The 27,911-nt window shown below is 42.6% G+C and overlaps 1 protein-coding gene across 2 annotated transcripts in view; it reads right to left on the minus strand.

Moving 5' to 3' along the window:
* The window catches only part of ARHGAP18 (Rho GTPase activating protein 18), a 121,911-nt gene that overhangs the window by 17,630 nt on the left and 76,370 nt on the right, over window positions 1–27,911 (minus strand). For both annotated transcript variants that reach the window (XM_037894778.2, XM_007060778.4), the window contains exons 4-11: window positions 25,562–25,637; window positions 17,420–17,589; window positions 14,800–14,965; window positions 8,861–8,952; window positions 6,276–6,353; window positions 3,861–4,020; window positions 1,901–1,983; window positions 30–236 (exon numbers count right to left, since the gene is read on the minus strand). In XM_037894778.2, coding sequence (XP_037750706.1) covers window positions 30–236; window positions 1,901–1,983; window positions 3,861–4,020; window positions 6,276–6,353; window positions 8,861–8,952; window positions 14,800–14,965; window positions 17,420–17,589; window positions 25,562–25,637 — 1,032 coding nt within the window. The remainder of the gene's footprint in view (window positions 1–29; window positions 237–1,900; window positions 1,984–3,860; window positions 4,021–6,275; window positions 6,354–8,860; window positions 8,953–14,799; window positions 14,966–17,419; window positions 17,590–25,561; window positions 25,638–27,911) is intronic.

Raw genomic sequence — 27,911 nt, forward strand, 5'->3', positions numbered from 1 at the left:
ATGCATATTTTTTTAAAGAACAAACTTACTGTCCAAAGAAGTTTTTGGTACTTAATCATAAAACGCATGACGTTTGCTGTTCCAGCAGCCATAACAAACTCGCTTTGTTCAATAGTCTTTGAGCCTAACCCATGAAACGTGAAGAGGTTTGGGGCCATCACCATTGCAACATTATTTAGTGTCATTTTATTTTTATCTCGATGATCAATTACCCTTTGGAGGAATTCAAGCAGCATCTGAAACGAAAGTAGCACTTGAAGGCAAGTTCTGCACACGAAAAAATCATATGGAGTGAAGCATCATGTTATGTATTCTTTGAAAAGGCTTTTTATGTCCTTGTTAAAAAAAAAAGGTTATAGAAAAAAAAAGCAACGATGGAAAGTGCAGATGTGTTTACTGATGAGGTCAAACCCTGACTTAGAGCTGAGAGTGTGAAGAAGTAAATCATTCTTCATTCTACCTTAGCTTTGGGGTAAAATTTTCAAAGGGATCTAAGGGTATGTCTACACTGCAATTAGACACAGGCCGCTGGCCCGTGCCAGCTGACTTAGGTTCATGGGGCTCGGGCTAAGGGGCTGTTTAACTGCAGTGTAGACATTTGGGCTCAGTCTGGTGCCCGGGCTCTGGGACCCGAAGCTGTGCTGAAACCCTTCTTTATTTACTCCAGTCATGCAGACCACAGAGGAGTAGAGCAGTGCTCTGTGAACCACAGGTAGTCAGTGGAACTGCTTCTGTCTCAGTGACAAAGTACCTGTCAGTCTCTAAGCAATGACACTTTCAGCTATTTCTAGCCCAGCCTCTGTGCATTTCCAGTGGTGTTTTTGTCAAACTAGACTGAAAAAAAAAACCTATCCAAGCAACTCTGCACCATATACAGCTCTTCTAAAATTTTTCTTTGTCTGGTGCAATCTCAACAGTCACCAAAACCGAAGCTTCGCAGAGGAGAACAGAACCAAACAGCAAAGTGATCTGGAAGGTTTAGAGCAATGGGGGCAGTTGGTATCCAGGGGAAATCCTAACTCACAGAGGGGGAACATAAACAGTACAGATAAAAAACTGGGATATAGTCAAACAACCGCACCCATCACATTCAAGTGAGTTTATTTCCTTTTTATCTCCATGATATTCTAAAATAGTTTTTGCCATGTAAACCAGCAACAGCTGCTGCAGAAAAGGTACTGAATTGGGACTGTGATTAGGAAGTTTGAAGGAGAGGTGGTTCATTACAAGATTATTATTATTAGAATCTCTGGTAAAATTTTCAGAAGTACTTAAGGCCCAGATTTTTAAAGGTATTTAGATTGTAACATCTAATTGATTTAAGAGCCCAAGTCTCATTTTCAAAAGTGACTTGGGCACTTTAGGAACCTAAGTCCCGCAGAATTTCAGTGAGACGAAAGGTATGCCTTCACTGCAATCTGAGGTGTGATTACACCTCAGATAGACATACCCACGTTAGCGTGACCAAAAATAGTTGTGTAGATGCAGATGAACTTCAGTGTGACGTCTACAAGCCAACCAAGGGCCGTGGCTACCTACTTGCATTGCTGAAGCCTGCACCACAGCATCTACACTGCGATTCTTAGCCTTGCTTGCTAGGGTAAAGCTAGCGCAGGTATGTTCACCCAAGCTGCAGTCACGTCTGGGACGGCAGTGTAGACATAACCTTAGACTCCTAAGTGCTCAAGTCACTTGTGAAAATGAAACGTAGATTTCTGAGTCACTTACACACTTTTGAAAATTTTATTCTCTGTCTTAAGTTACCGCAAATATGAAAAAAGTAACAACCAGTTAGTTAAAATGTTAAAAGGTACTTGAACTTTTCACAATAGATACATAAAAAATAAGCTCACTTTTCTAATGCATACTTTGTTTTTAAAAAGTGAATAGCCAATCTAACCTTCAAAGTGTCTCTGTTTGCTTCAGGTAGGAGTAGTACCAGAAGATTCAATGCTTGCAGTTGATGCTTCTTAGTTGGAAGATCTGCCAAGGAAGCATATACATCTCACTTCTTTAAAAGTTTTATTTTTTTCCTCCAAAAAAAGCATGATTTTAAGTTAAATTTTCTTGTAAAATGTCAAGTTTATCCTGTTCATAGATTTTCTACGTAATGTTGATGAGCAACAGCAGTTGCAGCAGTGACCCAGCAGTGATAACAGTAGTGATAATAGCAGTATTGCGATGGTGTTGATAACTGTCATGACGATGTTCCTATTCTGTAACAATTGCGCTTATTTTATTGTACATGAACCTGCAGAACAGACAGGCAAATTTAAAATAAATAGTTACGCAAACAAATGATCCTCTAGTCTATTTTGCACCATCATCCTTGGCATAAAACAGACTTATATGTTGTGGACCTAATCTAATCATGTGAGGATTCCTTGGATGTGGTAGAGCCATCATAGGAGCGCCTATATGACCCTCTCCTGGCTGCCAGTATGGCTAATGGAACAAGGACATGGACAGTGCCTTCTTAGTTCCCAGCAATTCCTGGTTGTTGGAACAGCCCCCCAAGGGGTACTGGCAGCCCACACAAGTTAAAGCATCCCAGGGGCTACTCTAAGTTTCAACTAGGAACTGGCCTATAGCTCACTGTCTGCAGAATAAGGGGTGCACAAAGGTAGCTTAAACCCTTATCCCTACCCCCTCATGACTTTTGTGTCATGTGCTCTGCAATCTGGGCCACTTTCCTGTGACATGTGAAAAGATATCATGTGTGTGTCTCTCTCTCTCGCTCTCTCGACCCTTTGGGATCCTCTTAATGTCTTCCTCCAAAAGTGACCAGTTCTTCTGGTCATGGACAACAGGAAATGGATTCATCTGAAACCTGTCAGAATCCCTCCTGCATTGGCTGGAGGATTTAATAAAAGAGGGGCTCCCCACGCCTGCTGGACTTCTGAGGAATTGCAAAATCAGTATTCCACACACTCTCTTTTTAAAGCAACTGATGTGTGTTCTTGCCCAGATTGCTGCTTTATTAGTCAATAGGCTACGTTAGAGTAGATTCTCACAGTAACTGGCCAATTATTGGGGAACCGATGGCAATCAACAGCTCTGATTTCTTTTCTGGCAAATAGATACCAACTATCCTCCAAATATTAGCAGAAGCAGCATATTTTATCTTCTGGTTGATTTCCTGCTGAACTGTTACTTCCTCCCTGTTGCTTATTTAAAGAGAATGATCATTTATAAACTGCTTCTACCTTAACTGTAGTTTTTTAGGGCTTGTTTCATTGAAACAGAAAGCTTGAGTTACGCCAATCAAGCTAGCCTAGCTCCAGTGATGAGCAACCACACTGAAAAACAACACTTGTGCTACACCGAGTTATTGGCTCAGCAGATGGCAAGTTGCTATTCGAGCTACTGCATCCCCACTGCATTCCTAGCTCAGGTGTCAGCAGCACTTGAGCATCAACCCACATCTCCTGGACAAGCCAGCTAGCTCTAGCATAAAGCACCACTTAACTCAAGCTAGAGAATTCTGTGCATGGACGGGAGTCAGTTTTGGGGCAAAACTCGAATTCTAGCTCAAGCTAGCAGATAATGCCTTATAATTCACGTCGTGTTTCCCAAATACTATTATATAAATCTGAGTGTTTTCTTTCTCATGTGTGCTAATAAATGAATGTTCTGCGCAAAATGTCTCATTTGAACACCATCAAAGCAACAGCCAATCTTTTCTAGACAGAATTAATCCTGTTGCTATTTAATGTATTGTTCAGGCTCACATATGGTTAGTGAAAACAGTTTCACAGCAAAGGTGTATTTGTTGAGATAACTCCCTTCTCTGTGTTTAAGACGCTGCTGTTTGTGGTGTCGCCTCTGTAAATCTGAGACCCAGAAGGGATGCTGCTTACTCTGCACATCCTGGAAAGCTTTGAGATATTCCACAGTGAGCAGTGGCTGAGGTAGTTCTCGGATGAAGAGTTTTAAAAGACTTGCTGCATCATGTTGCTTTACACTTTCCCAGTTGAAAGTCCCTTCATAAAACTTTGCTTCCAGTTCTTGGCAAAGACTCTGAAAGATAGCAGAACAGAAAGTACCTTCAATGCAGAGTTTTATTCATGCTGGTGGAAGATTTGTGCATTTCCCATATAGCAATCCTTTCCACCCTTTGAAAAAAAGACATCTGAAATTATCATTCAAGCACCACCTGCTATTGCTACTTTGCTACAAAAAGATAAACTCTGGACCAGAAGAATTAGAAGTTTGCAGCTAAAACCAAATGCTAATAGGCACCAGACAACACAGCTGTTCCCAGGGCACTGGCATACCCGTAGGGCCAAATCCTGCAGTCCTTCCTCAGGTCATATGATACTTTGTTCAGGAAAGAGCCTGATAAGAGCCAGATAATTATGCAAGTTGAGACTCAAAGAGTCTCCTACCGATACCTTCTGCTGAGGCAAAGTTGGCCCCCTCTTCCTCTTGCAGCACAGGGAGATATCCAAACCTGTGGATGGCCTGACATCTGTGGAGAATCTCAAACCAATCATGAGGCATGTGCACAGATGTTCAAGTCCCGACTGAATGGCTCCCATGGGAGTCTTCACTAGTGTTGGACCTTAAACCTGCCCTTGTTTTGAGCTGGGGATTGGGTTCTACAGCATGGAGAGTAAGCAGCATCTAGTAACACTGACTGCTTCAGCATTGTCTTATGCAGATATAACTGTGTGGTTCTAAGCGGGAAGGCTGCTTTAGTCATCACGACCCTTTGACAACCATACTGGAGAGTCTTCAGGGGGGATCAGAAGGAGTGGGAGCATGTCACAGAGCTGCTGTTCCAGATTTGTGCCTCCTGCTTCAGATTTCACTCCATTAATTTCTTGGACTACTGGATGGCTTAGGAGACCTGGAGGCACCTAGGCACTAAGAAAAAGAATCCAGGACCCGACCAATCCAGGAGAGAGGAGAAGCCACTCCAGATGTGGGTGATAACAAGCACCAGGAAAAGGGAAGCACTTCAGCCACACCCTGGGAGAGGGACTATACATGTATATAAAAAGATTGTGTTTTAGCAGACAGGCAAGTGTGCTGCATAACAGATGAAATTTAAACTGTCCACCCTAAAGGAAAATTGCTATAGAATTTAAAAGGAAGCACCAACCCATACCATTATTTCCTTACTGGAGATTTTCTGTACCAGCCGATAGAATTCTAAAACTATTCTATAATTCTCTATTGATTTCTAGAGGATAATAAAATTTCAAAGAAACCACAAAGTACTATTTTCTGTTAAATTCTCTACTGTTTGTGTAAAACATTGATCATGCTCATTGTTTTACAAAAGCAATAGGTTCATTCAAAGGAGAAATTCTTCCACATGTTTGATCCTCATTATTTTTGCAGTTACTTAGTGAATGATCTCTTATCTGGAAACACTCCCCGCATTAAACAAAACAAAAAACAAACAAAATCACCCCCAAAATGTGAAACTGTTGGAAAGTGGAAACTAAGTACTAAGCAAAGTCATGAAGCATCTTAGTTACTGGTAAATCAACAAAGCCAGTTTCCATAATATTCTTTTCCTTCAGTTGTTTCTAATGAAGCAGCTGTTGGACAAAGTTCTACATGACAGAGGCTGGCAGATATCTTGAGGCAGCTGAATCCATTTAAATGTTCTTTCTGGTTAGAATTTAAGGTTTCTTTAGACCATTCTTATAACAGGCCGCATCTTGGTGTAAATCACACCATGTATTTGGTTTTCTGCATTAAAGCAAATACTGAGTTATGGTTTGTGTGTAGTTGGTAGTCACTCTGTAATGTGAACAGAGACTGTGAATAGTGACCTGAGCAGTTAGTAATGCTATTTGTAGAGATAATGGGAGAGATTCTCTATGTAATCTGGCTGTTTAGTGCTATTCTACAAATTGAATCTGGCCCTTAAAATGACCTAATTAGGCCAGGGAATATTATCCTCCAGTGGCATACAGCCTACATAGCAGCCCATTAGTCATCTGGCTCAGGGGGCTCACCTGGTTCAGGTGCAGACAAAGAGGTTGGAAATCTTGTGAGAACAATTCATGAGATTTTGGCACAGCAGAATCTGAACCTTAGCTTTGATTCAGCCTCAAACCTGACCTCCTAACCTCTTCCCCAAATGTAATCTGGATCAAAATACCATCTCCTTGGCTAGTTTAAATCAAATCGATTTGTATGTAGTTTTATTAAGATTTCATTGCCAATCTTGCCATTATAAAAGTGTTAACAAGACAAAAGTAAAATCAGCAAATGAGTCTAGGCTTTCAGGGTTTTGAGTCCATGCAATATTTTACCTTTACTCTTGCTGCTACTCCTGGTATTCGAAGAAGTCCTTCTGTATCCAATCTTGCCTCTTCTATCTGAGAAATCAGCTGTCAATAAACAGAACCAAGCTGCATGAAGCCAACGTGCGAATTAAAATGTTACTGGGAGATAAATATAGAACAGTGAAATCTGTTTTTGAATACAAATGATTGCAAAGTGGATTATCATGGACATAATTATATGTGTCCTACAAGGAACACCTGATACTGCTCCTTTATTTTTCATGTACATGATTAAGCATATTTTTTAAAGGGAAAATGTAAAGTCAACACTTTCTACAAAGATAGGGAATTATTCAGATTTCAAAAGTAAACCACCAATTGCTTATCACACTAAAAATCTGCACTAATAAAAACTATTTACTGTAGTATGAAAGACTCTATATTAACTTCCATGTACACTGTCATTTACCACTTTACCAAGGAAGATCTAAGAGCTTGCAATCACTGAAAAGGCTTCAGGTTTACTAATACTGATGGTCTCATAACAGACTCAAATGAATTGCTAATCCTATGCATGGCTTAGATGAACTAGAACAATCACTGTAAAAGATTTATACTATATATCATGTATGTGACAGATATGGCAATTTCCTGCAAGATTCTTGGAAGACCTTCTTGTGGTAAGTTTATGTATTATTTTGGGCTGGGATTATATGTAACCTCTCTAGGGGGGAGATGTGATAGATGTGAGACCTGAGAGTTCAGAAGACAATACTGAAAATGTGTCTGACAAGTATGGATTTTTTGGACAATAAATATGAAGTGGATTTCCTGGGAAATCCCTAGGGAGAGGTTAATGCAAATTCTCCAACTCCTATTATGCAAAAACCCAGCCTGTTGAAGCTATGCCTGAGGAGAGGGTCACTGTCTACCTACTACCTGTTACAGAAGGCCAGGACCCAAGGTCTGAGCGGTATAAAGAAATGGTTCATCTGCCCAGCCTCTGTTCTGGTTCCGGATGTAAGATGGATGAACTCGTAACCATGGAGGAAACCTAGTTGTGGGTCTTTAAGGTTGGAGTTGGGGTGACCTCTGGTAAGCTTTCCAGCATGTTTTATTGTTTTAATGTTTTCTCTGTAACGCTCTTACCATAAGAATAAATGTGGTTGCTTAGAAGGAGCTGTGCAATAACTTGTAACTACGGGCAATACACTGGGCATAGCTCTTGGAGAGAAAACAAAGTGGAGGTGCTGGCCTGTTAGGCAGTCTAGCTTGCTGGGGTATCACAGTATAGGTCAGGGAGCGGTACAGCCTTATATCTGGGGTCAGAGGGGAGTGAGATGCAGGATTCCACTCAGGGGAGTGATGGCTAGGAGTCAGAAGCCTTTCAGTGGGCTTTTTACAATTTTTACAAAATTGATGCCTATTTTAAAAAAATCTTCCTGTTGAATTGGTTTGTTTCAGTGATGTGCAACCAATGTTTTAAAATGCCTGAAAATGTTCTCTCTTAATTTGTTATGAACCCCCAAGTCCAGTAGTGGATGTGATGCAGAGATGAGAAGGGAGAAATGGAAAATCCATTCACATATTTCCCCATTTAAACAAAAAAATATTATAATCAAGATGAGATCACACAGCAAATAAATTAAGTGTATTTGCTAGAAATGTTTATGTAGAACTTTCTTCCTGAAAAACTATACTGAATATATTGATGGTATAGTGTAGTGACCAGTATATGTCATTTGTAGTGGAGTAGGGTGAAGACCTATTTGGAGGATGTGGGGACTTTCTTTTTCTTTTTTTATTACTGTCCATTTGGTACAATTTTGTCCACATCAAAGCTAAAAAAATTGTTCTTCAGAAGTGTGTTTTGTGTTTTGGTTTGGGTTTTTATAGTCCCTAAGATGTCATTTCTGGCACGAATGATGTAGCAGCAGTGCCTAGAGAGGGATAGGAAATAACTAGAAGTCTCCTTTTGATTTGGTGGGAGAAAATAATAAAAAAGCTCTCAAAAACCTCTAAAAGGCCTCTCCAGAACTTCAATGATTTGTCTTGAAAAATAACGGCCTATTCTCCTATGATTTCATTTCTACAACTCCTGCTAAACAGAATTTGGCCTCGAATGATGTTAGACTTTGGACATCTGGTTTCACGGGCTTCCTAGTAAACCCTGACCAAATCATGGCTGAGTTAATACACTTTAGTAATGTATTTTTCTAATAATAATTCACTAGATGTCCTAATTAATTACTCTGCTCTAGCACTGGAGCATGCCAATGGCAATTCACAATACTTCTAATGTAAACAACTTATAATTAGTTGCTGAATTGTATTCTCTATTCCACTAACTCCACTAAAGTAAGTTAGTGGAGTAGAGAACTGTACAAAGGCCATTTATCCAATTTAGTGCATTAATAGTATGAAGCACCGCCCTTAATAAAAGCTACAAGTCCCTTCTAATGGAGTTGAATGCTACATTTGAGGTTCACAGTACAGAGATAGTATGTCACTGTGAAAACTTGATTATAGTGAGCATATGAATCCAGGACAAATGCTATCACTTCTGGAATCCAGTAGGTTTGTAACAAATGGACTTGTTCATGCCTACTCACTTTGTGAAAGATCAGTGGTATTCTGGTGCCTGGTACTTTCTTCTGATCCTGTTCCAGCAAAACTGACAGTGGGACACCAAAAAGACCAGAGTCTACACAAAGAAAAAAAATAGAGACACTATCCACATCTGCTCCAATACATGAGATAAGTGGCACAAAACACATTTTCAAAGAGATAAGCCCATTCAATACATTCAGAGCCATTGGCCTTCTCTTCAGCATATCTGAATGTCTTCATCAATCAAGTAATTCAGAGGATGATTAAACAAAGCACTTGGCTAAAAGCAAAGCACTCGTTCATCTCCTCCTTCACCCGTAAATGAGGAGTCCTCTGTTTTACCTTCAAATTGCCATCCACACACTCTGCAAGTACAGTGAAGGAAAATGCATAAATGAACCATCTGCATGATTCTGATTTGTGGAAAACTGTTGTGTTGATGACGCAGAGATGCAGATCTTTATCACTCAATACAAGTTTAGATGCAAATGGCCTGAGTAAGCTTCCCAAGAATTTGGCTGCTAAAATGAAATAGATGTAATTATAATCCACTTTTACTCTAAACAGTTCTCCCTCTGTGTTTTGAAAGAAGAGCTAGTTAGCATTCATTGTGCTTTTTTGCATCCTATAGTGTAAATAGGTTGATAGTGCATCTCAAAAAAGGAATTTTTTTATATGAAAATTAAAGCCAAGTCTTGTTCCATGCTCATTGTAAGCCCTGGTTAAAAAATGGCCATTACCTCATATTATCTAACTTCACATTACTATATGGTCTTATATTTTTATGGTAAGAGTGCTCTGCCTTAGATAAATACTAATCAGAAGTGAATGGTTTCTGAGAGAGGTACACTGGCAAATTATTGAACCTTAAAGATTTGTGTCTTGTAACTACTCTGCTGGGATAAAGTTAATGGTCGTTTTTCTGAAACTGTGTATAAAACAGTGGTACAAGATAGGTGAGGTAATATCTTTTATTGGACCAACTTCTGTTGGTGGAAGAAACAAGCATTTAAGCTTCACAGAGGTCTTCCTCAGGTTGGAAGAAGATAATCAGCATTTCCCAGCCTAAATACAAGGTGAGAAAGATGGTTAAGCATAAGGGGTTCACACATGCTGTAGAAGACAATTTAAAATGAAACAAGCAATTAAGAGCTAGCAAATAGTAGGGTGTGTTGCAAATTGTTGTAATAAGCCATAAAACCAGTGTCTCTGTTAAGTCCATGGTTTTTAGAGTCTAGCAAAGTTACGAATTTAAGTTTCCAGGGACATCTTTTTGAAGGTGTTGTGCGGGTTTCCTTTGAGAACTAGGACTGAGAAGTCAGCTACGGAGTGACTGCTTTGGGAACAGTGTTCACCCCCGGGTGATAGGGTGTCTTTGTTTTTTTATCATTTTCCTGTGTAAGTTCATTCAAAAGCATAGCGATTACCTGGTTTTACCCTCGTAGTTGTTGTTGGGGCATTTGATACCCTGGATGAGGTGCACCACAGGTTGTAATAGGCTGTGTTTGCCAGAAGCTGGGAATGGGCGGCAGGGGATGGATCACTTGACGATTACCTGTTCTGTTCACTCCCTCCGGGGCACCTGGCATTGGCCACTGTTGGCAGACAGGATACTGGGCTTAGATGGACCTTTGGTCTGACCCAGTAGAGCCATTCTTATGTTCTTATGTGTAGTAATTCCAACACACAAATCTTTAAGATTCAATAATTTGCCAGTGTACCTCTCTCAGAAACCATTCACTCTGATTAATATTTATCTAAGGCACAGCAGTCCTACCATAGACATATAGGCACATACAGCAATGTAAAAACAGATGAGATGAGATAATGGCCATTTTTAACCAGGGCTTACAAAGAATACGGAACAAGACTTGGCTTTAATCTTCATATAAAAACATGCCTTTTTCGAGATGCACTATAATCACATGGATCTCAAAAAGTGTGTTGTGGGGGGTACTGATCATCATAGCAGTGGAGATATGTCTGCAGGTTTTGTATCTGTTGTTCTCACAGCATCTGGTTTCACTTTGAGTTGGTGTGTCCTAGTCTGTGGGGAGCCTGCTTCTGATAATGAGCTGGGCAAGGCTCGGGGATTGTTTGAAGACCAGAAGAGGGGGTTCAGGAAAATTTCTTTCAGGATGTGGTTCCCATCAAATATAGGTTGCAATTGTTTGATGACACCCTGTATGGGTTCTCGTGTGGAGGTTTTTTTCTGTACTGATGCAGGTTCTCCCAGGCATTTGGGTTGCCCATTCTATCATATGGTATATATCTACTTCTCTGGTGCAGTATCCTTGTTTAGTGAAGGCGGTTTTTAGTGGTTTTAGGTGTGAATATAGAACCATGATATCACCTCTAATGTCAACAATAAGTGTCAAATGAGCCACCATAAGGCAGAGGTGGGCAAACTATGGTCCTCGGGCCACATCCGGCCCACGGGACCATCCTGCCCGGCCCCAAACTCCTGGCCCGGGAGGAAAAGAGTACTAGTGGCACCTTAGAGACTAACCAATTTATCTGAGCATAAGCTTTCGTGAGCTACAGCTCACTTCATCTGATGCATTCAGTGGAAAATACAGTGAGGAGATTGTATTTTCCACTGAATGCATCCGATGAAGTGAGCTGTAGCTCACGAAAGCTTATGCTCAGATAAACTGGTTAGTCTCTAAGGTGCCACTAGTACTCCTTTTCTTTTTGCGAATATAGACTAACACGGCTGTTACTCTGAAACCTGGCCCGGGAGGCTAGCCCGGCCCCTCTCCTGCAGCCTCAGCTTACTGCGCCGCCGGCACAATGCTCTGGGTGGCGGGGCTGGAGCTCCTGGGGCAGTGCAGCTGCAGAGCCGTGGCCTGATCCGGTGCTCTGTGCTGCGCGGCTGCCTGTCCTGGTGCAGCTGCGCCACCAGCCACCGGTGCTCCAGGCAGCGCGGTAAGGGGGCAGTGAGCAGGGGGGGTTGGATAGAGGGCAGGGGAGTTCGGGGGGTGGTCAGGGGATGGGGTGTGGATAGGGGTCGGGGCGGTCAGAGGGCAGGGAACAGCGGGGTTGAATGGGGCAGGGGTCCCGGGGGGGGGCAGTAAGGAGGGGGGGTTGGATGGGGCAGCAGGGGGCAGTCAGGGGCGGGGGTTCTGGGGGCAGTCAGGGGCCAGGGAGCAGGGGGTGGATGAGGCAGGGGTCCGGGGGGGGAGGGGGGGCAGTCAGGAAGGAGAGGGGGGTTGGATGGGGGGTCAGGGGATCCGGGGGCGGTCAGGGAGAAGGGGTGGTTGGATGGGGCATGCGTCCCGGGGGGGCAGTCAGGAAGGAGTGGGTGGGGTTGGATGGAGTGGCGGGGGGCAGTCAGGGGAACAGAGAGAAGGGGGGTGGGGCAGAGGTCCTCAGGGGGCCGTCAGGGAACAGGGTGGGTTGGATGGGGCAGGAGTCCCGGGGGGGCCGTCAGGGGCCGAGAAGCAGGGGAGTCGGATCGGGGCAGGGGCCGGGCCATGCCTGGTTGTCTGAGGAGGCACAGCCTCCCCTAACTGGCCCTTCATACAATTTCAGAAACCCAATACGGCCCTCAGGCCAAAAAGTTTTCCCTCCCCTGCTATAAGGAGTTTCTTTAGAATGTGCCTTATTTAACAAGTATATTGAAAACAGGTCATTGTCTGTAAAATACGTGCACTCACAACTACACACACACACACTCACACACACACAGTCACACACACACAATCCTTCCTGTGCATGCTCACTGAGCTACTAGATAGCAGAACCCATGTGGGTCTGCTGTGGTGAGGGAGGAGGTGCAGGCTACAGAAAGCCCATGCAGAGGTTTCACCTTTCCCTTTCTGCAGCAGAGCTGTGTACTCTCCAGCATCTCAAACCACCTAAACGCAAAGGGAAATGGCTAGTGGATCCACTACCGCATGTATCCAGTGGCCAAACCATGCTGCATGAGGTGGGAATATGGAGATGCTGCAGATGTGTGAAAAAAATGCATGGACTTCCTGCATCCTCCCACTATCGCATGGATGCTCTGGGCAAATTACATTGCAGGTGAGAGGGGAGAGACACAGAGAAGCTATAGGGTATGTCTACACTGCATCTGGGAGCAAGCCTCCCAGCCTAGGTCCACAGACTTGTGCTAGCATGCTAAAAATAGCTATGTAGACTTTGTTTTCATATGGCAACTCGGGCTGGGGCTGGAGCTCGGGCTCAGGCTTTGAGTCACAACATCAAAGCAACATCTACACTGTTATTTTAGCACATTGGTGCAAGCCCCCTTAGCATGAGTCTGTGGGCCCAGGCTGAGGGGCTTGGTCCCACATGCAGTATAGACATCCCCACAGAGGGTCCTGCACCCTTGAGGTGGGAATAGCAACTGTCAAGCCACTCCATCTCCTGGGAGGCAGGGTGACATTCTGTTGCCTCTTTCCCACACTGTTGTGGGGCCCCTAAATCAAGTTCATCTTTTTGGTTTGGGTGCAGGACAAACTATTTTAGCCAATTTACTTGTTTTCCCTGCTGGCAGTCATTTCAAAAACATGCCAGAGATAATGTTAAATTAAAACTACATCGGTTTGGTAAGAAGGCCTATTTAAATACACAATAAAAAAAATCAAGAGAAAAAAGTATTTTGTTTGCACACCATTTTCTAATGGTTGTAGCACAGGCACTTCTGCAGGGTGGAAATTCATTTAGGAATCAAGGTCACAAAGATGGTTGTGTGTACGCTTTTGCATTTAAAAAGTTATTTTCTGCTACTGTAAAGTGAAGAGTGTATTCAGAGGAATCAATTGTATCCTGCTGTATGTTTCTCAACACTCTCTGTTGCTTTCAATTATTTAAAGGGAGCTATTTCACTGTCACATCCACTGAACCTTGACAACAGGGCTTTGGCCAAAGTGGGTTTGTGATTAACTGGTAATACATTTCGAGCTCTTGTAAAACAGTTAGCAGAAGGTCAGAAAAGCAGACAACTACCAAAACACTGAAAACCTCTTGCAACTTGAAATAGGTTTCCACGTATTTCTAGTTTTTGAAAAGGAGTCAGAATCATACATAGGCTCCAGTGCCTTGATGCCACAGTGACTTTCTACAAGAACTGCCTTAACAGACCCCCTCTCCTGCCCCCTAGTGTGTATGAAGCCATTCCAACACACAACACAGAAAAGCACAGGAGATCTGCAAATGCCAAAAAGAGGTTGCGATCTGAGGAAATGCAGGATGTGTTAGGGCACATCAATGTAAGTTACTACAGGAAGAAAGATGGCAAATTATTACCGTGGGCAAGAGGTGCAGGCTGAATGTGGAGGGACCATATAGGATGGCACGTTTTGTGCCTTATACAGAGCTCAGCACAATGCAATAGAACAGGATAAAGGTGATGAGGAGGTATCTACTCCTAAGCAAAGCCTCCCATCCTCATGAAAAGGGGCTGCTTTAGGGACTATGGAACAGATTCTTGCTATAGGGCTGGAGAATTGCTTTTGTCAAGCCAAACACAAGTTATTGGGCTCACAACAGAAGGAATTACAATGGTATTCTATGGCCTGTGTGATGCAGGAAGTCAGCCTACGTCATCTAACGGTCCCTTCTCACCTTGGAAGCTCTGAAACTATGAATCTCTGAAAGGCTCTGAAGCAACGCTTCCATCATACTATAGTACTACCAGGAGGATTCCTTTCCCTTGCTCCCTAAGACATCTGCCCAGTGCCTGGCCTAGAATGCCTGGCCTGATAAAGTTAGTTGCCAGAGGATTTTAGCCCTAAAATCCTCCTTAGCTGGAACAGTTTATGTGCATGAGGCTGTTTAAATGTGGAGAGAGTCAAGAGCTCTCTGGCTACAGTGTAATGCTGAATCAGGGCCGACATTACCAGCTAATGTACATCTCTCCTTTTGGGATTGTTTAAAAACAACCTCACCAAGACCCATTTGTTTCTAAAGAATTTATAACTGTACTACTCACCTTTCGTTTTGATTTTTATGGCCTTCTGTTGCTTGAATTCTGTCCCGAGTAAGTCATACAGTGCGGTTAGCTCAATCAGTGCTAAGGAATAGACTTTCTTCATGTCCTGAGGAGCCAGATCACCAATCTTTGTGGTACCCGTTTTGTCCTTTGGCAATCTGAAATTCTAGAACATAGGATTTGCATCATGGCAAATAAACAATCTCAACACATTGAAGGACAAAGAAAAGTGACAAGTATAAAGGCCATTCCGCTACTGTGGCACCACTTGTGTAACGAAACACATTGCTACAATTGGGTGCCACAGGAGAGTGACATAGTTTAAAAAGCAGGCTGTCTGCAGCGTGTAAATTCCCCATGCTTCTTGCATATTCAAAGCTTGCGTAGAAAAACCTATACACTGCAACGACCACATCTGATTGCAAAAGAGCAAATCTGTGATGGATGGAACCCTGTCTAGCGCAGATAATTTGATTAGTATGCACTTCTGGGTGGTATCTCTTTCTGTTCTCCCTTTTTTATGTTGTCTATTTAGGTTCCAGCTTCACTGGGGCTTCGAGTAAATGCAGAAGTCTGCCTAGATGCAGTTGACTGTAGGATCAGGGTCACAGATGATAAACTCTTTGAGGCAGGAACCTGTTCTCTTACATGTTCTCTTACACCTCACTCATTCTTGGGTGCCACATAAAAAATTAGTAATAGGGGGCTCACTGTTGTTCCCTCCCTCATTATTTACTATTTGTATTACCATACCACCTTGGACCCCAGTCATGGAGCAACGCCCATTGAGCTAGACATGGTACAAACACAGAAAAAAAAAGATGAGCCCTGCCCATAAGAGCTTATTTGACTTTACTTCTGCTTCCTGTGATACAGGAAGTCTAACTCTAGCAGATAAGGGCTGGATGCATCTCTTTTAAAGTATAACACACCAAGAACTGAGCAGGAAGATTACTCAAAAGCTAAGCATGGCGTTCTTTCTGCTGGAAAGGGCCCTTGATACCTTCATGGTCCTCTAGTCTCAGTTGGCTCACATATAGCTGAATTTGGGGTTGAAAACTCTGTGTGGCTGCTGAGCCAGCCCTTATTTATGACTGGTGGATGTAACTAGCTTCCTGCTTGGGATTTAATTAACACACTTTATACGCTTCCTTTTTCAAATCAATATATAAGACCATGTGAATATTTTGGGTAAGGGAGGGAAGGTCTTTACAGATCACACATATCAATAGTCAGATCACTCCTTTTCTGAAATGTTTCGCTGCCTTAGGATTGTTCATCCCTAAGGTTATGAAAAAGGCCATAGCCACTTCAGTATGTAGACAGTCAATAAGTAAAACTCCAGTAAATTGCTCTTTGAATGTGTGACTCTTCTACAATTGAATCAAAGACTTCTCATAAGCCAGGCCAGAGTTTCCATTCCTGATTTTTTCTGCATTACTGAAGTGTGAGTCAAACATTTTTCAAAGCAGGTTTATTGTATTAAAACTAAGGGAATGTTCAGTAATTATTACTTGCAGAAATGTTTGTATGCTTATCTAAATTGAGTGTTTGAAGAAAATTGAAACATTATTATTACAAGCACTGAGTTTACTCAGACATGTTTGCACACAGTGTATGACAAAAAAAATTGCTATTTTTTTAAAAATGGTTTATTTGTAGTGTGTGAGTGCATGTTTCTAATGTTTGTGAAATTCTAAGGCTATTAGTATTGATTTAGCCTTATTAAGAATAAGACTCATCGGTTGAGAGATGGGAATGTGGAACTAGGGAGAAACAAATCCTCACATTTTGGAAATATTCCTTGACTTTTTGTTATAACAAAAATTAAATATTTTCCGAAGGGTTAAAATGCCTCATTTTTATACATGCTCATGTGTGATGTGCTGGGCACCTTAGCAGGTGCCATAAGCAATATGATTAAGCACGGAAAATGTGAAATCCAGAAATGATCAACGTAGCTGTTGAAAAGGGACCCATCCCCAACCTGTACATCTCTATTACAAGTGTAAAGATCAACCCATTCTTCATTCTCACCCTTTCACCTCAGTGGGCCACATGAAACTTCTGCTGGAGTCCATCAATGCTCTTTAACCAACAAAAGAGGTCTCTATTAAGTGATGCAAGGCACCTCACCCCTATTAGTGTAGTGAGTAAGGAACTAGGGCCAACACTAAATGGTGAAGATTCTCAGCTGGTGGACATTGTCAGAGTTCCATTAACATCTAGCTGAGGGTCTACCCCAATAAATATAACCTGAGTTTTCTGAACTGCAATGAAAATAACTATTACTGAGCAGACCATGTCAGGCTAAAGTCCTAATTTTTAAGCATTACTAGTCCTCAATTTCTTTAAGATAAGGTACAGTGTTGAAAAGGTACTGGCAAATAGTAGGCATAAGAATAAGATTTCCACATTTATTAAGGGCCGAATACTACTCTCCTGTAACACACACACAGAAGGGACCCAATCCAATGAGAGCAGGATCTCTAGGGGCCTGAAAGAAATAAAGCTATAGCATTCTGAATCTTCTTGTTCCAACCAATATCACAGAAACAATGTCAAAAAGGCTAAAATAAAGTTTATGAAATGACTACAGCAATGAATGAGAAACACCTACAGGAAGTAGCGTATCGTCCTCTTTGCCTTTGCACATTTTGCCTATTGAGCTGTCTTTGAGATTGGCTGCCTGCTCTGCAAATGAAATCTCTAAATTGATATCTGTTTCAGAAACTGGCACATCCTCAAGCAGGCTGGTCTTTTCACTGATACCAAGGCTGAAGTCCGGATCTGAAAACAGAAGGGGGGAAAAAAGTCATCAGCACTTTCAAATATTGCCTCTCTCCTCCTCTGGTTTGCATGAAAGTAAATATTTAGGACTCCAGACATGTTAATCCTGTGCAGGGGGTGGAAACTCTTGGGGCAAAATCTCTGCTGTGTAACTCCAATGACTGGAGTTATGTCAGCCGAGAATTTTCATCTCATGGAGTTGCACTGGAATAATTCTGCCAAGAGGCAGAATTTACCTCCTCCTTATCCCCCAGGGAAAAGGCAAAACATTCTATCCCAAATAAACCAGAGATTCCTGGGATCTGCCAGAACCAAGCAGCTTCTGCACAGAAGTCCCTTGCCTCAGATCTGCTTCCCATCCTCCTCTCTTCCTCTCGTGCCCTGCAAGCATTAACTGCACAACTCCTTCAGCAGCCATGCTTCACGGGGCAACCCTGAACACCAGTTCTTTGTCCTGCAGGTCTGAAACTGGTGTGTGGGATGGGGGTGCAGGTGTGGGAATCCAATAAAGCATGACTGAGTCCTGACATTCTTATCCCCTTCCCATCGTGTAGAGCCTGAATCTCTCAAAGCCGCTACAGAGACGCTTCTGTGAAAAAAGGTGGGCAGAGAAGAGTGGGAGCACGTAATGGTGGCACCACTTCTCTTTCCTTGTTGCCCTCAAGAAGGAACTGGGCACTGAACAAATGATTTAGAATAATAATTCATTTTTTGTTTTGTTTTTTAAATAGAGGCAGTTCTTTTACCATTTAACCCAGAAACAGCCTGCTTTTATAGGTAATTACCAGGTGATTTTCATTCCCAATGTGTCACTGGTATCAGGAGACAAGAGAAGGGTGCAAAGTGTTTTCAGGGGGAAAAAATAATTTTAAATATTCTATTCTGCAAAAGAAAAATTCCAGTCAATACACAAAACAATTTATCTTATCACAAAGTATCAAAGAGAACCCAGTCAGTCAATGGCTCTGACTGGGTGAGCATACTGACACCATCACCATCACCAGCATCGTTGTTACTTGTAACCTGGTATCCCCACAAAGCTCCCCATCAGGATTTTGGTCCCATTGTGAGAGGTTCTGTACAAGCATGCTGGAAGACACCCTGGCTCCACTGACATCAAAGGCAAAATTCTCAGTGACTTCAATGGGCTAGGATGTCACCCTCTGGTCCCTGCCCCCAAAAGCTCACAATCTGTTTAAAGACAAGATGCTGCAAGTGAATGTGAAAAACAATGGAATGGAAAGTGGGACGGAAGGATGAGGGAAACCATAATAAGAGCATGTGTTTGTACAGACTAGCTGTTGTGTAATGAAACATCCAACAGATGGCTTTATTTTCACCATTGTGGGAAACTTAGGGGTGCCAATTCTCAGATGTCTCTGAATTCCTTACTCCAAAAGGGGCAAGACATGGCCCCCTAGGAAATAGCCTCACCTTGAGCAACTTCTCTGTACCACCTCACGCTAACTGACCCTAGTGTAAGGGCTATGGTGGGGATAGGCTGGGTAAGGGAGAAGGTGCAACTGAAATGGTGCTGCACTCCAGCTATTCTCTGCTCCCCCCGGCCCAGAGAAGGGTTTAAGCAGTGCTGCTGTCTCCCAACATTACAAACCCAAACAGTGTGGGAAAGAATAAATTACAAAATAAAAGGTTTTATTTATTTTAAAAAAGTGACCCATACTGGTTTGAAAAGTCTATATTTTAAAGTAAAACTATTTGTGGAGTGCTTGGAGCTGAGACCATTCCATGCAAACTGCCCCAGCCAGGGCCATACCCTTGGAGTTCTTCACATGGAAGGGCTGGCCTTAAGATCTTCAAGCTGTGAAATCAGCAGCATCAGTTTCAGAGTAAGCCATAATGTCTAGCACTCAGTTAGGACTCTGAGGTCCATTCAGCAGGGACTGAAGCAGCTCCAAAGAGAGGAACGGTTTTGATTGGGGGGGAGGCAGTATGCTTTTATTCTACTCACAACTGAGCGTAAAGCTTTGAGAAGTAGAATAAAATAGTTATAAAATATACATATTTGACCAGTTTCTCTCTTCAGAGTAGCCTCAGCCTGAGCTGTGTTAGAACCTCAAAGGCTTCACTGAGCAGATGTGAAGGATCAAGCTGAAGCTGAAACTGGAGCTGCTGAATTCAGCAAAGCGATATCAAATGTCTTAGAATCGCAAAACTTCTAGGGCCAAATTCAGCTCTGCATCAAGTCTACTGACTTCAGTTGGATTACACCACAGATATATTTGGCCCCGGTGTTTAATACATTTAAACTGATTTTTTAAATGGTAAAAGGGGAAATAGGGTTCTTATTTCTCTATTATTATTTTTATCAGGATGTTGTGGTTAATGTGTCTTGTCTGATCCATGCATCTTTTGCCCAATATCAGCTTGAAACAGAACTTAGCAAACAGTAATACAGTAGTTCCTGTTTCAGCCCTCTGTTTAGATGGAAGTTTTGGATGTGTTTGGTTTTTGTTTTTGGGGTATTGATGTCTTTGTAATGATATAAAAGCTTCAAAGACATGTGGAAATGCTGCTGTTCTTATTTGGGGTTTGATGTTTGTGCAGTCCTGATCCTATTGCTTTGTGTTTATTAACTAGGAAACAGCTGTAAGAGGAAGTAGATTTGCTGGGTTGTCAATTTACCAGTTGCGGTCAAAGTTTCATATGACAGAAATGTGAGTGTGATACCAAAAAAAAAAAAAAGTAAATACTGGATATTAAAGGGGACGTGCAAAAGGCGTGTTTTAAAACGGGCCTGCACTGTTATTTTGCTTCCCTGTGATGTATAAAGAAGGCTTGTGTTTAAAAAAAAATCCTGGGAACATCAGAAAGATTAAGTCTGGTCTTTCCTGGAGAACATAATGGATGTCCCAGAGGATGTATACTGTACACTATGACTTACGTAAATGTTAGGTTTTTATTGGAGGGGTAGAGCGATTTTTATTGGAGGGGTAGAGCGATTTAATCTTTAATATGTTCTTCCTCCAAAATGCTAATTGGTCACTGAATTTATACACACAAACTAACAGACAGTTTTAGATTGTCATTGTTTCACTAGCTCTCCAAATAGAGAGTCTTCCACGTGATACAATCATTTATTTCTAACATTAAAAAAAAAAGGCAGGAAGAAAAACTTTTGAAAAAATGTTTCAGGCCTTATTTATACACCATAAAGAAGCAAATAAGGGCACAGCTCCATTTTTTCCTTTAAGTTACCTTTAACGAGATTCAATTTTTCCTTCAGTTACAAGGGTACTACTGCCACTGACTTCAATGACTTATGTAACTGAGGCAGAAATAGACCATATTTTGGGTTTGGGGTGATTTTTCTCTCAATTTGGAATAGGAAAACTACTACACAGAATGTTTGGAGCCTGAATGTTGGGGATTGGTCCTGCTTTGAGCAGAGGGTTGGACTAGATGACCTCCTGAGGTCCCTTCCAACCCTGATACTCTATGATTCTATGACCCTGATTCCACTGAAGACAATGGGAGCTTTGCCACAGTCTCCTATGGGAGCAGAACAGGCTCAAATACAGTAGACTATATTTATGAAAAGTTAGGGAAACAAATGTTGTACTAATGTGTGCATTAAGCTGAAACTAGCAACAAACATCTCTCACATTTCCATCATTCCCCCTCTTCCACCTCAGTGCTGAAAGGGGGATTAGGGACTTCTGGGAATCACTAGGGCATTTTGTGGGCATCCATGCTCCTTCCTGGACACATGTACGGGGCATTCTCCATTTAAGGAGAACCATTCTCTCCCACTTCCAACCATGCCTCATTCTTTCCTGACTGACATCCGCATTCCTGGGGCCAGCCAGGAAGAATTTATAAATGCTGCTGGCCTCAAGTGTCTCACAGTGGACATGCTTCACAGACGGCTGAATCCCCCTCTTACCCTGAGGCTAGGGCTGGTGCAAAGCCTGAGGGAGGTGGCTTGCATCGCCATGATTTTGGGGTCCTCAAGGCCAGTTTCACCCTGAAGCCTGCAAAGAATTTTGCCCCAGTTTTAATGGTCTCTGTGAACTTTAAAGAAGCCAGGAAATAGGTGGGGCACAGGAGCATGCCCCTCCTACCCCAATCCATGCCCCACCTCTTGCCTGCCCTGAAACACCTCCTGCCCAAGGGGCACCTGTGGAGTGGGGCATTCTTCACCTGGGAATATACCCTGGGAATATACCCTGGGGGGTTGCTTTGTAGCCCCTTTGTGTTGACACAGCGGGCTTGCAGGGCAACCATGAATGGGCCCAGAGGGAGCACACTACGCCACTGGTCCACAGTCTGCGCTGTCTGCATATTAGTTTCCAGGGGAAGTTGTTTTTAACCTGTATAGGTTACATCCATGTAGCATCTCTACCCCTGTGTGCTAGTGCTGCAGTCATACTCAGGGGGGGTTCTCAGACTAAGAGTCATCCAGGAAAGAAAGGCAGAAGTTGGTGATGGGATAGTGGCGGGAAAAGCGCCTGTAGGTTTCTTTTGGTTAAGTGATGGTAAACTTCAAGCAAAGGAGTCAACTGATGTCCACAAGGCATGTGGGAATTTGTTATAACCATACTGCATAATCAGAAAACAAGAGAAAGACATGCCCAGCTTGCTTCGGACCCAGTCTAACTCCCTTTAAAGCCAATGGATATCTGTCAGTGAGTGTTGGATCAGGCCCGAGACACTCCAAGGCCATATTCCCAGAGGCTATTTATGAGCACAGTTTTACTAAAATCATTGGAGCTTTGCCAATTTACACCAGCTGAGGATCTGGCCCCAATCCTGGAAATTTCAGAGTGTCTTTCAACTAAGCTCTAGTCCCTCTAGGTCTTAGATGAAAGTCCCTTAGCGACCTCTGTTTTCTAACTGCCTGATCATTATGCTTTGGGTTTACCCTTCTAAAAGCATCTTACTCAGCATGCTTACCCTGGAAGCTGGCCCTTTAAATCTGGAAGAGATAACCAGCTGCAGCCCTACATTAGTCATTTTGTCTTGGCTGTTGCTACTCTGAGTGGTGAGTTCTCAGTTTGTTTATGTTTTTTTCTTAGAATATCTTTTCCTGAGGAAGCAGCACATGTTCTCACTATCCTTAACTCTTCTTACCTGAGATCCTTTACATGATCATCTAAAGAGCACTGCATCTATTTACCTTCAGGGCATGCTGTGATTTTTTGTTTGGGATTTTGATAAAGGAGTGAGGGTTGTGGATGGTTAAATCTGTGAGATTATTGTAATTTCTGTTAGGCATATAGCAGGTAGCCTGGCAAATGATGTTTGGCAGCTCAATGAGTGTCCTTTGGATTTTATTTTTGTTTTGTAGATATACACACAAAAGCCATGGAGATAGAGGTTTCAAGAAATCCAAATAAATGAACCTCCCCATGGATACTAAACATACTAGGACTAATTGACTAGACTGAACTGTCCCCCCTGGATTGGGCCACTCAGGAAAGAACAAAAAATGTGAACAATGGGGAACCTTTCACATTATTTCCTGAGTTTGCTGACATCTGTTCACCCAAGGAAGAGTTTAGGTTAGGGTAGAAGAAAAAAAGGGAGGGGAACAGGCTCAAGGAATCTGAGTTCACATGCTCCATGGAATTTTCAGTATAATTATCAATAGCAGTAGTAGGCAGTGTGGCCTAGTGGACAGACCATGGGACTCAAGAGACCTCAGTTCTAGTCCCGGATCTGCTACTGATCTTGTCTCATTTCCCCTTCTGTAAAATGGGGCTAGAGATCCTATGAACATCTCTGTAAAACACTTTGAGATCTACTGATAAAAAAAGCGAGGTATTATTATAGCATCACCATCCTCAATTTGGCACTTCAGTCAGATGCTCTTGAGAAATGGACGCTTCGGATACCTAACTAGGAGCAAAAAGAAAAGGAGTACTTGTGGCACCTTAGCGACTAACCAATTTATTTGAGCATAAGCTTTCGAAAGCTTATGCTCAAATAAATTGGTTAGTCGCTAAGGTGCCACAAGTACTCCTTTTCTTTTTGCGAATACAGACTAACACGGCTGTTACTCTGAAACCTAACTAGGAGCAATCATCACTTTCAGAATATGACAAACCATAGATTTCAGAGCCATTAACAAGTTTAAAAATATGGAATGTAGAAAACAGAGGCATCACTATGATTTAAATTTCTAAAAAAAGTAAAAATCTATTATAACAAATGATACTAGTGCATTTTTCAGGTAAAACTGGTAAAAGCATTTTAACTTTACAATAATGCCTCTGGATTTAGATTTCATAGGTATTTGGTGTCTTTGAAACCCCCGACAATGTTTATTTATTGCCTTGAAAGCCAATCACTGTTTACATTACACCAATTAGCTCATTATTCTTGAAGAAAGGGATCATGGCACAGTCCTGAAACAGGTGCAGCAGATTTTAATGCAGCTCAAGTTGGATGGCTTTCCTGCAAAAATGAACTGATTTTCTTCTTGTTCTAATCTCAAGAGCAGAGCCCACTTTAGCATGCTGGCAAAAGCAGAAGTGTATTAGGATGTAAGTAGGCTGCATTTGCCTTGCCCATCGCAATCTGCGCTAGGGAGAGCTAACATATGGAATTTGCCTTTCAGAACTTCCCATTTCTAAAGTTCATCAGGCCACTGGAAAAAAATCACCAGATGTGATAAAACTCTGCAATAATTGCTTGGTAATTTTCCAGCCCCAAATTTTAGTGTAGTTTATTGACACAAGCACCAGGCTTCTCTTCCTTCCCTTGTGCTGACCCAGCATTTTGGCAGCTCTCCCAGTTGTTCACAGTTCTTACCACTGAAAGGTTTGCTGAGAGCAGGAGAGGGTAAGATTAATAATGCTTCTGGAAACACAAGAATTGTGGGGGGCTCATTTCTACCTCTCTCTCTCTCTCTCCTTCTCCTCTCTTTTTACATTGTGTATGTTTTGTTATTCATCTTTCCTGTTTTTAACCCTCTGTTAGCTATTTCTCCAAAATACTTTGGATACACATTCTAAAATTTGGAGGTGGTTAATCAGTCTTCCTGTCTATGTATCTACAAAGTGTCCAGTATAATATCTAGATGCCCTCCAGTCACTTGTGGGGTTTTTTTTTTAAAGGAAAGAGTAAGTCTCTAGAAAAATAATAGTAGTATTTAGGCCAAATTCAGGACTTGAGTGGCTGGAACTATGACTTGATTGTACCTTTATGGTCCAGACTACTGCTGCAAGTGGTGAACAGCTGCATAGCCCCAACAGGAGCTCCAGGAGACATAGGAGATGCAAACCAGCCACAACCCCTTACTACAGGGGGCTGGAGAGCTACTGTCAAGCACAAGGGGTGAAATCTGGATTCACTGAAATCAGTGGGAGTTTTACCATTGATTTTAGGAAGGCCAAGATTTCATCAAAGGGCTGCAATTAGGCCCTGCCCCTATGTGGGCTGGTCTTTATGCCCTCTCTGTACCTCACCCTGTTGTTCAACTGGACAGGGCAGAGCAGAACCTACCCCTAAAGGCAGAGAACTCCCCCTACTTTCTGTTCTCTCCATGAATATAGTCAACTAATTAAACACTGATATTTTCTCTCACTTTGAGCCCTAAACATATAGCAAATCCTTACATTTTTCTTACTTCTTTTGCTCTTGCTCTCTCATATTTACTGATGAGCTTTTCCACAGCTCTTGTTTCTTGTGTTGAAAGTGCAGAAGAGAGACAACCAAAGGGATAAAAATGAAGAGCTAAGAATGAGCCATTGGTGCGGACCTTTATCAAAGCATTCTGCTGTAAAATCATCACAAGATTTACCAGACTTTTCAAAGGACACCATCTATAAATGCATTTTAAAATGTTACAAACTTGGAAAGATGTGGTCCACAGCTATATTCATAGAGTTTATCCAGTGGCTTTTTTTCTCTGAAATGTTACTGAAAATGTGGACCAGTTCTTCAGTATGCCGTGAAGCTAAGACACGACGGAACAGAAAAAAAGAGCAGAGGAGCTGCTCAGCATTACCATCTTTCACTTCATCTTGAGCTTCATTTTTATTCTCTCTTGCTGTCACAGATGAGGGCTCACTCTCACCGGAGACCTAAAAAAGCAAAGAGAAACCAAGTCATCTCTAAGCTCAAATACCAATAGCTTATTACAGCAAACAACAGAATGTAAGCAACTCCTTTGGCCCTGATCTTGTGAGTGGGTAGACTTGCAACCAAGGAGAGCCCCTCTGAAGTCAATGGAACTCCCTGGGGGTGCAGCAGTCCACCCATGCACTGTCAGTTGTGGGACTGGGGTGTTTGATAGGAGCCTCTTAATCACAGACATGGGACATAGGAAATTAAGTCCCTTGACCAAAAACACAATTAGACACAAACTTAGTTCAGATGTCACTACAGCTCCACCATAATATGCAAAATGAATGGGAAAGGCTAAAATGTGAATTAAAGCCACAGTCTGCGCTGGCGGGGCTGTAGAGGGGGAGATTATATGTAATATAAGCACAGAACTGGGACTCAGGAGAGCTGAGGTCAATTCCTGGCTCTGCCACGGGCCTGCTGTGTGACCTTGGGCAAGTCACTTCAACCTCACAGTGGCTCTGTTTCCTTATCTGTAAAAGAGGCATATGACACTGACCTCCTTTGTAAAGTGCTTTGAGATGTACGGGTGAAAAGCATTATATAGGAACTAGGTGTTATTATTATTATAATATTTCGGTGGGAGCTCCCAGGAGGAATTCTGATTGACTCAGCCCAAAAGCGCAAGCTGCAGCAGAAGCACTGTCGCCCTGGTGCAGAATGTAGCATGCACTCCCTCCTGTGATTTGATGGGTCCAAGACAGATCTGGCCCTGCTGTCATCCCAGTCCTTGTCGGGGGAGGCTAGCGATGTTAGCTGTGCATACTGCTTGCATTCCCAGCAACTGTATAGCTGGTCCACTCCACAAAGGGACAAGAAGGGAGGGAGGACAAAGGCCACTTCTGCCATTTTTGCTCCCATAGTGCAGCCTTGCAGGACCAACTACAATCCAGCCCTGAGTTTATAAACAAACAAGACTTCTGAAGTTCCATTGCTTGTTTATGTCTAAGATTATTATGGATACAGTATTCGCCAGGAAATCTTCATACTCATGGTCCAGACAGTTTCTTATTTCCATATTAAAGTTTCATTAACTCCCTGCACAGCCCAGAATGTTAACTAGATATTTAGTGATCTGGCTCTTGCCTGGCATTTTCGATAAGTTCTGTACAGCCCAAGACTTGGGGAGAATAAGGGTGAACGGCAAAATTTTGGTGAAAAAACAAGTCAGGTTCATTTTGTTTTAAAATCCCAGATCCTGAAAGGCAAATCCTACTCCCACCTCTGTGAGTGCAGAGAGCGCCAGATCTACGGCTGTTCCACGGCGCTGGGGCGGGGCAGAGCAGGAGGAGGGGAGCTTTTGCAGGGTATATGCAATCCCAGTGCACAAAGAGCATAGCTCCAGAGGACTCTGTGCAGTCACACAGCTGCTCTTTGGGGACATGGCAGGGAAGCATCCATGACTCGAGAGCTTTTTTCCTGTCCTGCCTCTTTCCTGTTGGTAGAGGAGGGACACAGAAAACAGGCAGAGGCTGTATTAGGCTGGAGTATCAGCAGCAGAGAGGCTTCACTCCTGTTTTGTGGCATGGAAGGGACAGTGGTAGGAAGATGATTTTTTTTTTCCTATTTAGAACCTTCTCTTTGGTACATGCTGCAGGATTACACGTACTTGTTTGTGCTGCATAATTTATGGCTTGAATACAAGTACCTGAATGTCCTTTTTCATGCTGAATTCACACAGTTAAGAGTGAAATGACACTGCTCTAAACTGCATTTTATCCCGCCTCTGCGATCTAACGGTATAACAATGTATAACACAACTTCACTCTTTGGTATAACCTGTTTCCCACAAAATGGGCCCCAGAATGTTTTGCAGAATTAATGGTCCCAAGTCCCATATTCCCCTCCCCATCCATATGCAGAAAGGAGCCAGATCTTGGTGAAGGAGAAGTTCTGTCTCTGCAGCATGTAGCTTACAAACTTCCTCTGGAGAATTTTAGTTCCACGGTGTTAAAAGGGATGGGTCAAGTGTGGGAGGAAATCAACTGGTCTCAGTTTCTCCACCTCGCTGCCACCACTTGAAGTGCAATGCTCAGGAACAAAAATGAGGGTAAGTGGCCACAAAGCGAATGTCAAGGAACAAGGCCTCCATGTGGATGGCCCTGCGCCACCATCAGATCAGTATCTTCTCCCAGCTGAATGCCTAGCTGCTGCTTTGGGGGGCTGGAAGGGAAAAGAGGTCAAACCCCAACCCTCACAACAGAAAAATTACCAGGCAACTCCCTACACTG

Source organism: Chelonia mydas, chromosome 3 (assembly GCF_015237465.2).
Source record: "Chelonia mydas isolate rCheMyd1 chromosome 3, rCheMyd1.pri.v2, whole genome shotgun sequence".
NCBI lineage: Eukaryota > Metazoa > Chordata > Testudines > Cheloniidae > Chelonia > Chelonia mydas.